At 45.6% G+C, this 15595-nt stretch overlaps 1 protein-coding gene across 1 annotated transcript; it reads left to right on the top strand.

The window, feature by feature from the left end:
- LOC118557069 (girdin-like) lies at positions 1-11267 on the top strand. The gene is made up of 3 exons (XM_036126072.1): positions 1-705; positions 793-893; positions 11141-11267. The coding sequence occupies exons 1-3, from the start codon at positions 643-645 to the stop codon at positions 11265-11267; spliced, it is 291 nt and encodes a 96-aa protein (XP_035981965.1). The 5' UTR covers positions 1-642.
- Positions 11268-15595: the final 4328 nt, after the last annotated feature.

The following is a 15595-nucleotide window of genomic DNA, read 5'->3' as shown; positions in this document are numbered from 1 at the left end:
GGAGGCGGTTCTTCGTGTCCTCCACTCATCCTCTCTCAGCTCTCCCCGCCTCACTCGCTCGCGGTGCTCGGCGTCGGTTCGGGGGGAGCAGAGACGGCTGCACACGTCTGGAAGTCACTTTAATGGCCATATACGAGAAGAAACCCGGAGGACCTTAAACACCTCGACATTTTTTTTCCTCCCCTACCAACCATATCTGCCCGGCTGCAGCAGGACACCAACCGCCTCGGATGAATATCCCGGTGCTGAAACCTTAACGGTCCACATTCAGCTTACCTGGCACAGGTTCGCCGCCTCTGACCGCCTTTCCTGTTCCGAGCTAGCAGAACCTGGATGACCTTACATCCCCATTTGGGTTTATTTATTCATATACATATATATTTCTTTCACATTTTGAATTTGAAAGAAAAATGTGATTCCCCGTGTTTCCCGGGGAGGAAGCCGAGCCCCTTCGTTGGCATCTGACACAGCTGTGGGTCGTGTCGTGAAGATTAACGTCGCTTTTCCTCCGCTCCCCCCCTCCCCGGCTTTGTGTTCAGCCCCGAATAAGCAACATGAGAGGAGCGTAACCAGGCGCGCATCTCGCTCACGTTTTCCTCCCTCCTCGCACATCTGCGGAGAGATAAAGGGTAAAAGAGGAAGATGGAAAACGAGGCTTTCACCCCACTGCTGGAGCAGTTCATGCTCACGCCTCTGGTCTGCTGGGTAAGGAAGGATTTAGTAACCATATTCCCCCGCAAATACACCGCTTATTATTATTATTTGACTTTATTTTATTTATTTATTTTACAGGTGAAGAGTGTGGGGCACTCGACAGTGGCCGACGGCAGCCCGTTATCGGCATACGTGGAGCTGGTGGACGGGATTTACCTGAACGAGATCATGCTGGAGATGTAAGTGACGTGACAGGAAGGGAGACGGTCCCATCTGGCCTCTCTCTCCTGCTCTGGCCTACATGGAGGGGACAGAATTAGCCAAAAACCAGGCCATGCCAAACTAGCTCTGCTGCCGGCGCGTAGCACAGTGGCCTTTTTTATTTTGTGTGTGTTTGCGATTATTTACGTTGCGGCAGAAGGGTTATAATGACGCTTAACCCTCAGGGCCTCCTCCTCCTTCTTCTTCTCCTTCTTCTTCTTCTTCTTCTTTTTTTTTAAGGGTCACCCCTCTGCGCAAGTCAAACAACTGCGGCACAAAGGGACCCTGTTTTGGGGATGCAGTGCATAGTGTTGGGTTTGCTGTTTCTCAGCTGTTGTGGAGATGCAGCAGTCAGTATTTTAATTGCTGATTCAGATTTTTATTTGCACACACACACACAAGGATTATAATGCATTTAAAAATGTGCCGCAGGTTTAGAAAACGAAGGAATTACACCATTATCTCAGTTTATGCGTCAAAGCACATCTCCCTGACCCTTTTATGCACATTTATAGAGAGTGAAGCCTAACGGATGAGAAAAAGGGGAGATGTTTTTATTTTTTGCTCCACACAGAGCAACCTGTAGACCACCGGCCGGGTCCGATCGGGGGGGACGGACAGATTCTGATGCGTGTCTGATCGATCCCTGTCTCTCAACAGAGACTCCTGACAAAGGCCGCTCTGTTTTAGTGAGAGCTCAGCGCTGGCAGGGAGTGTCTTGATATAGGCTCCTGTGGTAGAGATTAGACTTTTCCTGGTTCACATAGTGGATGATCACTTGGGTTTGATGAGGAGAAACTTGCGTGGCCTGCCAATCTGATGGGAGCCCATGAGGCCGTGTCTGGCCAGCTGATTGCTGCGTCTTTGATCCGTGGAGCATGGAGGTGGTGCGCTGCTCCACTTTCCAGCGCTTTGTTGTCTTTATTTTTATTATTCTTATCAGCCCACGCTGTCGTTTGCAGCAGATCGGAAGATACCCTGCTCCTTGAGGTGCCCCCCCCCCCCCTGCTGTGTTGCAGATTAGTCTGCAAATAGTAGCCTTAAGCACGAGAGCTACCAGTATCTGCTAATAATCTGTGCTGGAGATAAATGCACGCTAGCTATGTAGGGAAGACCCAAAAGCACATGTTTGTTTGGTTTTTCTGTGCAGTTAAAGCAAAATTAGACCGACTGCTCTGTTTATCGGTGCTGAGGGACGTATAGAAAGCCCGACCTGTGTCTATCCGCTCACTGAATTATGCATCTGGCATGAGAGAGGAGACGGATTTCCACTCCTTTGTCTGGCTCCAGGCTGCTTCATCCTGCTATTAGGATTTGTCATATTTTTTTATTTTAATTTTTCCACTAATGCCAGGCTTTCCACTGTCAGCACTTCATCCCGCTTCCCTAGTCTCGAAGGAGCGTTCAGCCGCGGCTTCTCCCAGTCGAGGGGGGATTGTCACTTCACAGGAGGGGATTACGCGCGGCACGTCTCGCGTCGCCTTCCCGTCAGCGCCAGTCAAAGTCTCCCTGCCAGCCTGGCCGGATTTACCGCGCCGTAAGAGGATGGAAACTTGTTTGGTAGAGGAGTCAAAAGTAGCGCATGGGGAAAATAGAAATAAGTTGAATAAAAAAAACCCTTCAAAGGCACCATTTAACGTTTTCCTATGTTTTGATCTAAGGCGTTTGAATAGAGGCGCTTAGTGCCGTGTTGACGTCGGAAGAAGTGGGGTTATTTTTTATGTTTTATAGGGTTACATGCAGTTTGGGAAAGTATGGAATTGGTTTTATTGTTTTTTAAGGTGACAAGTGTGGGGGGAAAGAGTTAATTCCTCAACCCGTTGTTCAGAAAACAGTCCAGTGTTCAAACGCCGTCCGTCTTGGTCCATCTCCATAAAGTCTGATAAAAAGAAGAGACTTAGGCAGGGGAGAGTATGAAATGTGAGTGTGAAAAATGAGCAAGAAGAAGCCCTTGTTTTGAAGAAGAAAGCTGATGAAGCCTACTGGCTGTTTCCTGTCATGTCTCCATCCGTCGCCTCCTTCCTCAGTCCTTGACCTCCCGCTGCTCCGGCCAGCGGTCTCCTCAGTTTTAAACAATCTCCTCTGTCTCATTCTCCAGAACTTGTTTTCCTCCTCCTCCTCCTCCTCCTTCAGGCTCCTCTGACTGCCGTTTCCAAGCAGAAACATGTTTTGGGAGGCTTTCTTTCTTTTTTTTTTTTTTTTTTTAAGCTTCAGCTGGACAAGTCCATCTTGTTTACACGTAAGCTCCACAGAAACAGAGCGAGTCGCTGGTATTTTCAGAGCATTTTTCTCCCCCCTGTGGGACCAATGGATGCTGGCAAGCGGAAGGATTTTTGGGGGAAGGGCGAGGGAGGGGGGGTAGGACAGAAACGGGGGAAATGTTGCCAAAATTTAAAGGACAACAACCTTTGACACGACGTTGCACGCTGACGAAAGGCGAGAGAGCGGCTGATCTGGGGAAAGTTATGACGGCTGGCCCCGCCGACAGCTCCTCCAAGGTGAAAACATGTGACCCGGGCAGAATCTGAGTCGCCGCCTGCAAATATTTGCCGTGTGAGGGGAATAAAAACTTTGTGTGGATGGGTTTAGAGCTGTGGGAGAGGACGGCCTGCACTGGACTGAACTTTTACTGGCTTAGGGTCCGGCCTTGCAGGATGTCAGGGAGCGCCTGTCATAGGCAGCCCTGTGTTTGTGGGGGAGTGTGTGTATTTATGGATGGAGGGATTTTTTTCTTTTTTTTTTTTTTTTTTTCTTTCATTCCCTGTGCGTTTGGTTTGGGGCTGAGGCAGCTGTTGGTAGTCGTCTGGCCCAGCCGCCGTCCCACACAAAGGGCTTCAGTGCTGGTTAGAAACTTTGTTGGTTAGGAGCTGGACGCTCTTTGCTTCCCCGCTCTGAGAAGAACCACGGCTCACAGACTGAGCTTTCCTCTTTGTTGAACCAAACGAAGTAGTAAGAAATGCTACCTTCCAATAAAGATTCTTTCAATAAAACTAGTTTAGGGGTGCTAGGTAGATTTTTTTTTTTTTTCCATCGTACTGGAAGAACCGGCGTGGATAATTAATGGAAACCATTTGGTTTAATCATAGCGTACCAAAAGCCCAACCCCTCTGGATTTTTCTCCTTCTCTCCTGTTGGATTAGGGGGTTTCTGGTTTCTGCAAAAGCTCCTATTTATAACACCGAGTCCAGCGCTTACATTTAACAATACAGTAATATACAGATTTGACTCCCTCAAAGTCAACAAACTATAATGTATTCCCAAAATACAAAAGTATTTACGCTTGAATGTTCTTATTTAGGAGCATAACTGGACATGATCATGTAATCTTTCCCTGATCTAGTGGTTTGTCCGTCCCTTGCTGCGGCGCTGTGCGAGCGTCTGGCTGCGGTCGTCGTCAGGACAGGACGGGGGAGCGTAGCGGGCGACCCCGGGATTATCTAACGGCTCGCTGACTGACACCCAGATGGCACCGGCCCCCCCCCACTCCCCTCATCCTGGCGTGACTGACATCATCCAGCCAATTACATCGCCTCCGCAGTGCTGCCAGACCAATTAGCTTTCCCGCCCAGCAAGAAGGCGCCAATTAAAGTTTGAGCTACCGCGCGTCTGAAATCTGCTTCCTTGGCAGTTCTGCAGAGCAGCGCCGGCCCTCTGGCCCCCTCCGTGAACTCTTCACTCTGTCGTCTTCAGCCTGTCGGGGGAAACAATCGAGACTAATCCATGGAACAGAGAGGTTAAAAAATGATGGAAGTTTGCTTTTATTTATTTAGCTCTTGTTTTGTTGCTGTTGGCCTGGAGATCTACTAAGCAACCCGGGTCAGCAGCGCTCTTCATCGTAGCTCGGCGTTAACCCGTGCCGGCCCAGGCACAGCTGATGCTCTCTGCAGAGCTCCTTCTCCCACCATGCTCCCGTAGCCATTACTCCAGAGTTTTCTCTCTGCACTGATGCGTAGCTGGATCTCTGGTCTGTGTCGTTTCACTTCAGATGATGATTGTACACCACAGCTCAAAGTTTTTCCCCAGACCCAATAGGTCTCTAACTGTGAAACGTCTCCCTTTCATGTTTTGTCGATGCCATTCTCTCGTCAGTGGCACAACACCCTTCTTTAGGAGTTATCTCACTAGTCGGCTTCCAGTTGTTGTTTTTTTTTTGGGTGGTCGTTCGTACTGTTCTTAAATGTGACTGCCGTCACACTTCTGTCTGAACGGCTCAAAACCACAAAGGAGACGTCACACAGCAGCGCTCTGTTTACGCAAGTATCGGTGAATGTAATTGTTTCTAGGAGTCTTCAATAAAGGAAAAAAAACCTTCAAAAATATAAGTTCAACTCCCAGTTGAATTGTTACTGAATAAATAACAAATTTTAGCTTTTTTAATGTTAGGAATCCAAAGGTTGCATCGGGAGCACCAACAGTAGAAGCGCAGAGATGCGTCACGTTTATGTCGTGCGTTTGGGTCAGTTCACCACGTTTGGAATAATTTGATCCTGACAAACGTTTCAATGCGCTCTGATCGGATTATCAACCACCCGTCTCATTCGGAAAACAATCTCTTTCCGATCGGCTCGTTTACGCGACGCGTTCCGCTGGGCCCTTTATTCCGACTACTTTTGTCCACGTAAACGTAGCTGCTGATCTGCATCTCCACGTTCTTAAAAGCAGCAGCGCTCCAGCTGCAGGTCGCTCAAGTGCGAGCGGCCAGAACTGACAGAGGCTACATTCACACTGCAGGTCTTAATGCTCAATTCCGATTTTTTTTTTTTGTGAAATCCGACTTTTTTGCATGTCCGTTCACATTTCCAAATATGTGCGACTTGTATGTGATCCTCTGTGTGAACTGAATGCGTTTAACCAAAGTGTCCTGCATGCGCACTCGAGGACGCGATGACGTCACACGTAGCAAGAGTCCTCAGTGTTTGCGGAAGTAAACATGGATTATAATGCTGGCACGCATTTTGCGGTCATTAATTTATTTTCTAACCGGACCTTTCCGTCCACTGACTGCTCTTCTCATTGTAGTCCACTATGGGTGTCGTCTTTCTTCCTGCTTCTGCATAGCAGGATGCAGAATAGTGACGTTTGTCGAGTATCGGTGACATAAAGGTCGGATTAATGCGACCCGGCCGTACAGACACAGGTCGCATTTGAAAAGATCAGATACGTATCTGATTCAGGACCACATATCCAAGTGGCCTGGGTCGTATTTGAAAAAATCTGGTCTGTGTTGTTCAGACTGTCATGAAAAGATCGGATCCAGGTCGCATATGGGCAAAACAATCAGAATTGGGTCACTTCAAGCTGCAGTGTGAACGAAGCCAGAGACTCCTGGTTAGGGGTCGGAACGCCGTCAGAAAAACTGAGCTAAAGTGCGGTTGCAAATGATTTTAGCCTGTTTGCTGTTAGGATGAGCTGGATGACGGGGAATGCTCAGGCATTAATGGTTAGCTACGTCTCTGACCTGAAAACAGCCCTCTCACTGCTACTCTCATCTTTCTTCATTCTCTCCTTTCATCTCCATTCAACCCTCACTCATACTCGACCCCCGACCTTTAATGTTGTCTCAAGTCTTCATCATTGCCACTACTTCTTTTCTCTGTGCTTTGCTTTTTCCTCTTTACTGTCTGAAGCAGGGTCTAGCAGACATAGTTCAGATTCTTGGGCTGAAGCAGGGAGCCGGTCTTATCTGCCGCTGGGTGTCTGTCTCTCTCTGACTGCTGCTTTCTGGACAGGGGAAGCCTCTACAAGAGCTGGCTCTTCATCTCGCATCCTTTATAATCATCCCTGAGTCAGGCCAGGCTGGTTGTGTCTATATTAGCAGGAGGTTTTGTGTGACGTCTGTCAGGAAACCACAGCTGGGACCTTAAGGGGAGAGAGGGTCTGACGCACAGTTGCAGTAATGCGAGTCACGGTGAACCTCATAACCAAGAGGATGTTTGATCTGCAGTAACATCTGTGGGTTCTCCTTTTGCTTTGTGGCGCCATGCAGCGCAGAGGCACCTGCATGTCTTCCAGGCATGGACTCCACAGGTGAGGTTGAACGGTAGCGATGCATTCGCTTTAATTGTTTAACTTTCAGACTTCCAGTTAATCTGATTCCATTATCCGTTTATTTGCCAGTGCCGCTTTTTGCAGTTTATGCCGAATCGACACTTTGTCCATCTGTTCCTATCTTCACAGCGGCTTAAGGGATGTGTAATCCTTCCCCCTGTGCCCATCACAGACATTTGCTTTAAAACATCAGCAGGATTATTGTGTTCCTTTAACTGCAGCTTAACATTGAGAATTAGCAGCACGACTGTAGTAAAAAAAACAGGTATAATATTTCTGTTCCACATAGAGGAACAAGTGATTTCATGAAAGGACTGCACCCTGTGTAGGAATAGTTTGTAGGATTCTAATGTAGGTAATTCTGGTTATTATGCAAGATCCTGACTGAACGGTCAGAAATGAGTCCAGCTGCAGGTCCTGCAGATGCAGCGGTGAGAGGAGGAACACTAAGGGGTCCCCTGCATCCATAAATGATCAAGTCTGCATCAATCTTTTGCCATTTTTACGTTGCTTGGTACACGACGTCTTTCTGATGCCGACACGTTTTAGGTATAATATTGGTAAACAAACATAAGTACTTATGTGGGCTCTAATGCATCTGAACCAAAAGGAGACTATTTCATTAAGAGACCCCAGCAATAGAGACGATCTGGGAAATAGGGTCGTTTCGTTTAAGTAGAACTTTTTAGTACTGGTTAGACCAGTTTTTCCCTTCAGACCTCAGATGTCAGTCCATATTCACATGATGGCATCAGGCAGTTGCTGATTAATTGGCTGCATGTCCGTTATGCAAATGTCCCGTCGCACCACATCCCAAAGGTGCTGGACTGGTTACTTTTCTCCCGGTCTCCGCGTGTTATAATGTCCAGAACTTTCCGACGTGAACTTCCGGCATTGATGGTAAAAACGGTGCCTCCCTTTTAAGGAGGGAGTGTTTGCACGCAGGTTGAGTTCATCCTAGTGTCTCATACACAGAGACGAGACACTAACCCTAACCCTAACCTCAGTGGGGTTAAAACATTCTGTAGATGTGTTAACAGAAATGGAAAAACAATCCCATTTCCAGGGGCTTTGGTCATGTGCTCGCTGCTCAGGGCCTTGGAGCAGACTGTCTGACACCATAACCACACCGCTTTCAATCTACTTACACCTGATAAAGAGGCTGGTGAGTGCATGTTATGGCGCTGACTGCAGTAGTCTCTTGAACCTGTAAGATTTGACCTGGTGGTGCCATTATTTCCCCTTTCCATTGACGCTTACAAATTAATGTCACTATAAAGCTTATTTCTGTATGCACTATATTTTTTCTCAGTGTCCACTGGTTTGCCTACTAATAGGAGACATTAGTGTCATCATTTTCGGGGTATATATTAAAAGTTAGATTTGAGATGCTGGTCGAAACTTTAAACCTCGATCAGACCTTTTAGCGAGTGTCGTTTTGTCCTCTTCCATCACCTCGGACCCGAGTCGGCTTAAACGCATCTCTGTCCGTGTTTCCTTGCACCGTCGGCGGGCCAAGCCCACACTGGCCCGCTGTGCTCGGGACAGTTCAGCGTTTAATCCCCAGCTCCGACACGTGGCCAAATGCAGCCCGCGTCCTCTTTGTGTGTGTGTGTGCACATTTAGGCCGCGTTCTGTGCATGTGCGTGGCTGCCCAAGCTGAGCCTGATTCAGCCTGTCATATATAGGTTAACACTGCTCCATAACCCACTCAGCCAATCAAAGGCAGAACAAGGGAGGAGGAGGAGGAGGAGGCGGAGGAGGAAGCCCAGCGGCCCCAGGGTCTGAGGCTGCGGCGAGCGCGGACGGCACCAACGGCTCGTCTTGCTGAAGAGTCGCCTACTGTCATGGCCGTCGACCTGGCCCTGGCTGCCTGTCCCTAATCTTTCTGTGTATTTAAAGTGTTCGGTTTACTGCAGCAGCAGGATTAAGAAGGGGAGGTAACGGGCGCGTTTTTGACCGCCGTCGCCGTATTTACTTGCCTGCTCCTCCGAGAGGCCGTCAGGCCGCCCCGGCTTGGGGAGGCGTCAGCAAGGTGACGTTTTGGCTCTCTTCCTGTGGCTGCCGTGTTTTCAGCCGACTGCAGCGGCCACGACGGAATGCCATTTTTCTCTCCCACACACCTCCCTCCCTACATTACCCTGCTCGCCCTGATAGGATTAGAGGGTCCTCTGTGATTTTAATTACCGAGTTAAATAGACCCCCTACAACGGGCTCGCAAAGGGCTGTGTGTGTGTGTGTGTGTGTGTGTGTGTGTGAAAGGGGGGGGAGGTCACACGAGGGTTCATTTAAACCAGAATTAAAAGAGCCCTGTGTTCTCCAATTAGCATAAACGTTTGTCTGCGGATATGAGGGTGGAGGCCGACCCGAGGCTCACTGACACGCACAAAAATTAGCCGACTAGATCAGATAAAAGGGCTTTTTTTATTTAGAACTTGCATTTCTGCCCTCAGTAACTTCCTTTATCTAATGTTTGACCTTTATTAAATTATAGATTGCTTGTTTGACTGCTAAAGTTTTTTTTCCAACTTAACCTCTTTTTTATTTTTTTAACGATGGTTCATTTATTTACACCTTACATATTTACTACTTGGAAAATATTCTGGTATTCATTATGAGAACAAGCATGACGGTTACTGATTATAGGTTTCTACTGAGTGTTGAGAAAGATGTGTTTAACACCAACGGTAAATGGAAACACACAGGCTGGTAAAACAGATCAGACGGCTACATGCAGTGTGAGGCATGTACATGCATGACTTGCCTTTTGTTGCACACTGCATGCACGCATTTCTAAACAATCTGAGCCCCCACCTCCTTCACCTCCTTCTGTCTGAGGAGGACGTTCCTGCCATTTGACCTCCTAAAAATAGGTCATCGGGTCTGCATGTATTCGTCGACCGAGGTTCATATGAAACAGCAAAAACTAGAAATCTGGAGTACATGGGAATTGTCTCTCTAGAGGAATCCAAGGGAAATCTCCTAAACTGCGGAGGATCTGTTTCTTTCACAGCACAGAAAAGATGTTCCACGTTTTTCCCCCTGCACTCTTTTTTTGTTTTGACAAGAAGGCAAATCATTGTTTCAGCTGTGTCCAGCAGCCTTTTAGACTCAGATATATATATTTTACATTAGATTAGCTGGACAGTGGATTCTAGGGGGTAGCTGAAGCACGGCTGCCATGCCTCGCAGCAAGAAGGTCCTCGGTTCAAAGCCAAGCCTGGGTTCTTTCTGCATGTTCTCCCTGAGCAGGAGCGGGTTCTCTCCAGGGACTCGGCGTCCTCCCACAGTCCAAAAAACACGATCATTGGTCTGTCTAATTTGCCCTGTAGGTGTGTGTGTGTGTGTGTGTCCCGTGTTGCCGACCACGCACGGATAAGAGGTTATAAACAATGAATGGATTCCACAGCTGCAGTTTAGATTTATTAAAAGTATACATTTTTGTCAGATTTAATGGTCCTTTTTTAAATCTGTATGTATGCGGAGCAAAGTCATGGTCAACAGAACGTTTTTAGCTGAAATAATTGAATAAACAGATGAAGCACATCGGCCTGGGACCTCAGCTCCTTTTAATATCTCCTCCACATGATAAAATCAGCCTGTATTACTTCCTAATAACTTCCTTGATTCTCCAAAGCGTTGGCAGGTCTGCGCGCTGTCAGCACTCCCGAGGGGAACAGTAAATATCACACTAAGCCTCGTAGTTTTCTCTTAGTAAACCTCAGCCTTTAACTGGTCATTTCATCTAGCTTAATGCATCTTCTCTTGTGAAGGAAACGCACAATCTGAACATCTCAACAGGAAAAAGCCCTTTTCACACGCCGCATTGATGCCGCTTATATACGGGGTTTTAGAGGCAGTGAAAAAAAAATAACTTTAGGATCTTAAATTGTCTGAGACGCATTTAGACAATGGATTATAGTTTAAGTGTTTTATGTTTTAAAGAATGTGTCTGGGCCATTGGTATTTGTTAAGAACCTTAATATGCACGCCAGAGAATTTGCTTCGGGGGGTCATGGGAACCGAGTCATGTGTATAGAGGTCATAAAATGACTGAGAATCACTTTATTTCACCAACAGATTTCCTCTCCGTACCTGAAGTGGTTTGATAGAAACTATGTCTGTTTTAGATAGAAGCAGTCACTCCTCTAACGTCATTTTCTTGTCTTCTGTCCAGAAATCCCAAAACTACGGTGCAGAGGACCAACAAGAAAGTAAACAACGACCCCACGCTGCGCATTCAGAACCTCTCTATTCTCATCAGGCAGATTAAAGCCTACTATCAGGTAACATGCTTTTCTTAATCAAAAGTTTTCATGTGCACGTCGAGGTAAAACAGTTTTTTTGGTTGCATATCTCTGTGAAAGATAAAGAGGACCTGTTTGTATACGTCACATTTCATTAGGTTTTTGATCATTTAGGGTTACAGCGGAAATACACACGTCAAGGGAATCTGCCGTCTAAGCTTTTGCTTAAACTACACACGTTTTCATCCACAACTCTGACTCCATACATTTGAACAGATGTTGGGAAATGTGAAGCCCAGATTCTGCAACACGTCCATGCTTCCACTGAATCTCTTGTATTGGTTTCAAATTTTAAATCTGCTGATGCTCAATTTCTTTGCAGGATAACGTTCCTTTCTCTTTCTAGACGAAGCTGACACTAATCTGGATTTAGTTTATTGCAGAAGTTGTTGAAACTAAATGACATTAAGGAGGATGTTTGATCATAACTGAACATTTACAAGACAAACTTGGCCTTTACCCAGAAGTGAAAACGAGATGTTCTCAGTCCTGTCTGAAGAGGTTTTATCTTACAATCAGCCTTTCTTCGCTTCACAGACTTCAAAACATGTTGGTTGTTGTTATCACTACGGTTGATCTTTAATTGATATGAAAGAAAATAATTGCTGCAGTTTCCTTTTCATCTGAACAAAAATAAACTACACAAGAGGAAATATTAAGAAAATTCTTCACTAGATTTCTTTTTTGAAGAACGGATCAAACTTAACAAGTGAGCCATTTAAATCTGTTTAGTGAACTGATCTCAAGTACAGAGCTGTTGATTCGGCTAAAACATCTTTTTATTCTGGTTTTGCTGTTTGTTCGAGTTGAAATGAAAGGACTGGAAGATTGTTTTAGATCCCCTTTACATTTAAGTCAGTTCCTTTTTTATTCGCTTTTTATATCCTCAGTTATCAGTTCTTAAAAAAATCAAACTACCTTTTGCAATAATTACTCAGACTTGTCTTGAAGGATGCACAGCTGAGCAGATTTAGGGTGGAGCGTGTCAGTGCGCTGACCAGTTTGGACCTTTTGCAGTGATGCACATCCAAATTCAGGTCCGATGACATTCCTGTGTTTTACTTTTAGCACTATATTTCAGATTGTGTTATCAAAGTGTAAATCTGCACTTCTGCCTTAAATTCATCATGTTCAGGAAAAACAGTTGTTTGTCAAGGTCGGCCTGGCTTTGCCGGTACATGTAGCAGAACTGGAGATGATATCAGTGAGGTTATGCTTGGTGCCAGGTTTCTGTGAAGTCCAAAGCCTTTGTTGGCTCTGAAACGATGGACCCAGTTGGGAAAGTTTATCTCTTATGAATGGCCTCCCACTCATTGGTAATTTCATAAGAGATAAACTTTGCTGTGACTCTTTGGCTTGATGTGTTTCTTGTCCTGCGCCTGTTCTGTCTTGCCTAGAAGCAATGCCAGTTAGTTTTTTCCTGCAACTTCTCCGTAAAAGCAACATCCAAAGCAAAATGTTGCAACCATTATTTAACTCCATCCATCAATCTGTTGAAAGAGCTCGGCAGCTGTTTATAATAACCAGATTACTGTGACCTAGCGGGCAGTGGCAGTAGTGTGGTAAGTTTAGGCAGTGGGGCCAAACCCCAGTCCTCCAGGGCCAGTGTCCTTAAAACCTTCAGTCGTGTCCCTGGTCCAGCGTACCTTAATCTAGTGAATAATTGGGCTTCAGCAGGCAGTCCAATTCTGAGGAGTCCTGCTAATGAAAGATTTGGTTGTGGTATGCTGAAGCAGACACACTTATCAGGACACTAGCCTGCAGGCTCTGGAGTGGGATTCCCCTGAGGTAAGGCGTGCTGTCATGGCCAAGCAGGTTTATTGACAAAACCACAGCTTGTAAAATATTACGCTAATGCATTTATTTTATGTGTGCAAACAAAGTTGAGGTAGTTACAGATATTTCAAATAAAATAGGAATGGCAAGAAGACATTATGTCTTCTTGCCATTCCTATTATGACATTAATAGTATGTTTAAGTACACGGATAACGAGCTTTGCTCTACAAAATGAAAACCACGGCTGTTTTTTAATAATTTATGGACTGGTGTTGAAATCAGCGAAACGCTATGCGCTAACACACTGAAGCATTGCATCTGGTTTGTCCAGTGTATATGTGATGTCCATTTAAATGAACAAAAGTATTATGAGGGATAGCAACAGAAAGGACCAACTTCTGTCGTCGCTAGTGCCGTTTCCCTAGCAGCAGTGTGAGTCAGGGTTTGCTGCAAACCAGAACTGGATCAGGACCGCCACCAGCACCGTGTTAAGTTAACCCGGGGTTAAGGCCCCGTCCAGACGGAGCTGGGTTTGGGCGCATACGACCAGCTTCTTGGTCAGTTAGGGGTTACCATCAGCCCGAAGCAGCCGTGAAACGGAGTACGTCTGAAACCGGCTCCCACAGTGGATCCTCCGTAGTGACACCCCTATTTACGGCTAATTTGACTTCAGGCGGTTTCATCGTTGCACTCAAACCTTTCTGTGCAGATGTTTTAATTCGGCTTTGTTCGGCTTCGTGTGGATGTGGCCTCTGTTTACCACAGGAGGTCTAATGAAAGTCCTCACTGGTCAGGTTTGTCGTCGCCATCATGATTTGTGTATATTGTAACTTTGCAGGAATATGAAAATATAAAGGTTCTGGCACAACTATTTAATTATTGCAATTATTACATGCACTTTAATTTAGCCAACTAGGAGGTTGCACTATGAGCTAAAAACGATTTAGTGAATATTATTTTGCTCAAGTCCAGTTTTTAAAGCAGTTCTGGAGTTACTAGTTCAGCTTTTGGGTCTACCAGCTGATTTCAGAAGTTTGTCATGTATAGCAGGGAAAAAAAGAACAATTGGCATCCTTAATTGTGTCTAATTGAATCATTGTTCTTGTGTTTGATAAATGGCAGCAGAGAAATGTCTAAACATAACCGGGGCCGTCTTGCGACCATTCAGCTGTCAATTTAGTATGCTCTCAGATTTAGGAGGACATTATGAACCAACAATGAAGCGCTTGTTCGTCTGTGACGTTTGATTAATCCGGCCTGTTTGTGTCTGCAACGCCCTGTTGACCTTCAGGTCACACTATTGTTCTGCCACTTGTCTGTAGGCCCTTGCCTGACAGAGACCACCTATGGGGGTTTAAAATCCCTCGCTGTGTGTTCGTCTGGCCCCATGATCGCATTTCAGAGACCTCGCTGCTCCCTAAAGGTTCCTTGACTCAATGTAATTGAGAATGTTCTTTTAAAATGCAGACTGCTTTGATATCAAGTAGATAAATAGAGGAAGATGATGAAAATGTGTTCATTATTTTAGAATATGCGTTCCTATGAAGCTTGTTCCTCATATTGAAGTTAATCTTTGAAAATAACTCATAAGCTGGTGTTAAACTTGCTTTTCAGTAAGCACACATTTCTTTATTAAACATATTGTTTTACTGGATGGATGTAACACTTTTACTTTTTAAACGGCCTTGTTTAGCCAGCTGAGCGGCAGTACGCAGCAACAATCAGAGGAGCAGCAGCTCTGCATTACTTCATGCTCCGTTGAGCCTGGTCACTCCAGCTCAGTCTAGGGCTTTAAAGCAGTGAAATGATATCGTGGAAAAATGGAGCAGTTTGCAGACCGGAGCATTTTAAAAACTCAGCACAGAGAGCATAAACCATTTCTGTTGGCCAGGTTTTTTCAGTGTCGTGGTCGTCGGTCAAATCCAGACAAACGACGGGGTTTGAAAAGCAAAGCAGACTTGTGGAGGTCTGCTGCTGTGCATGCCGTGCAGTTGGTGACACATATATTTTGTTTTGTCTCTGTAGTCCTAAACCTGGCTTTCGTTGTGACTTCCTCTTCTAGGAAATGTTTTCTTCTCTTCCTAGACGTGTCTAGCCAGAATCATTCTGTGCTCGCTCTAAGAACGTGGCTGTTTAACCGCTCGACTCTAGGGCTGGACGATATGGAAAAAAACACATTGATAACATATTTAAGTGCAGCCCTGACCATTTTATGCTGTTGCTTAATTACCTATTTTTACATAAGAAAACACTCTACCGTTTATTCAACCAACTTTTAACAAACAAAAGTTTTTAAAAAGGAACTTGTGCTCTCTGAGCTCTTTGTAGGGGGCGGGGCTTGTGACAGGGCGTTCTTGGCTCTGATTGGCTGGGAGGATGTAACGACTGTAGTATTAACCTCCATGATAGGCTAGAATGCAAGAGAAGTAAAACTGTTCTCTATTGAACTTTTTACTGACCCTTTTCTCCCTATCGGGGCACGCGTTTATCGATTGATTATTTATATTGATTATTATCGTCCGGCCCTTCTCTACTCAGCACTAAGAAA

This window comes from Fundulus heteroclitus, chromosome 22 (genome assembly GCF_011125445.2).
Source record: "Fundulus heteroclitus isolate FHET01 chromosome 22, MU-UCD_Fhet_4.1, whole genome shotgun sequence".
Taxonomy (NCBI): domain Eukaryota; kingdom Metazoa; phylum Chordata; class Actinopteri; order Cyprinodontiformes; family Fundulidae; genus Fundulus; species Fundulus heteroclitus.
This window is presented reverse-complemented; position numbering and strand designations above follow the sequence as displayed.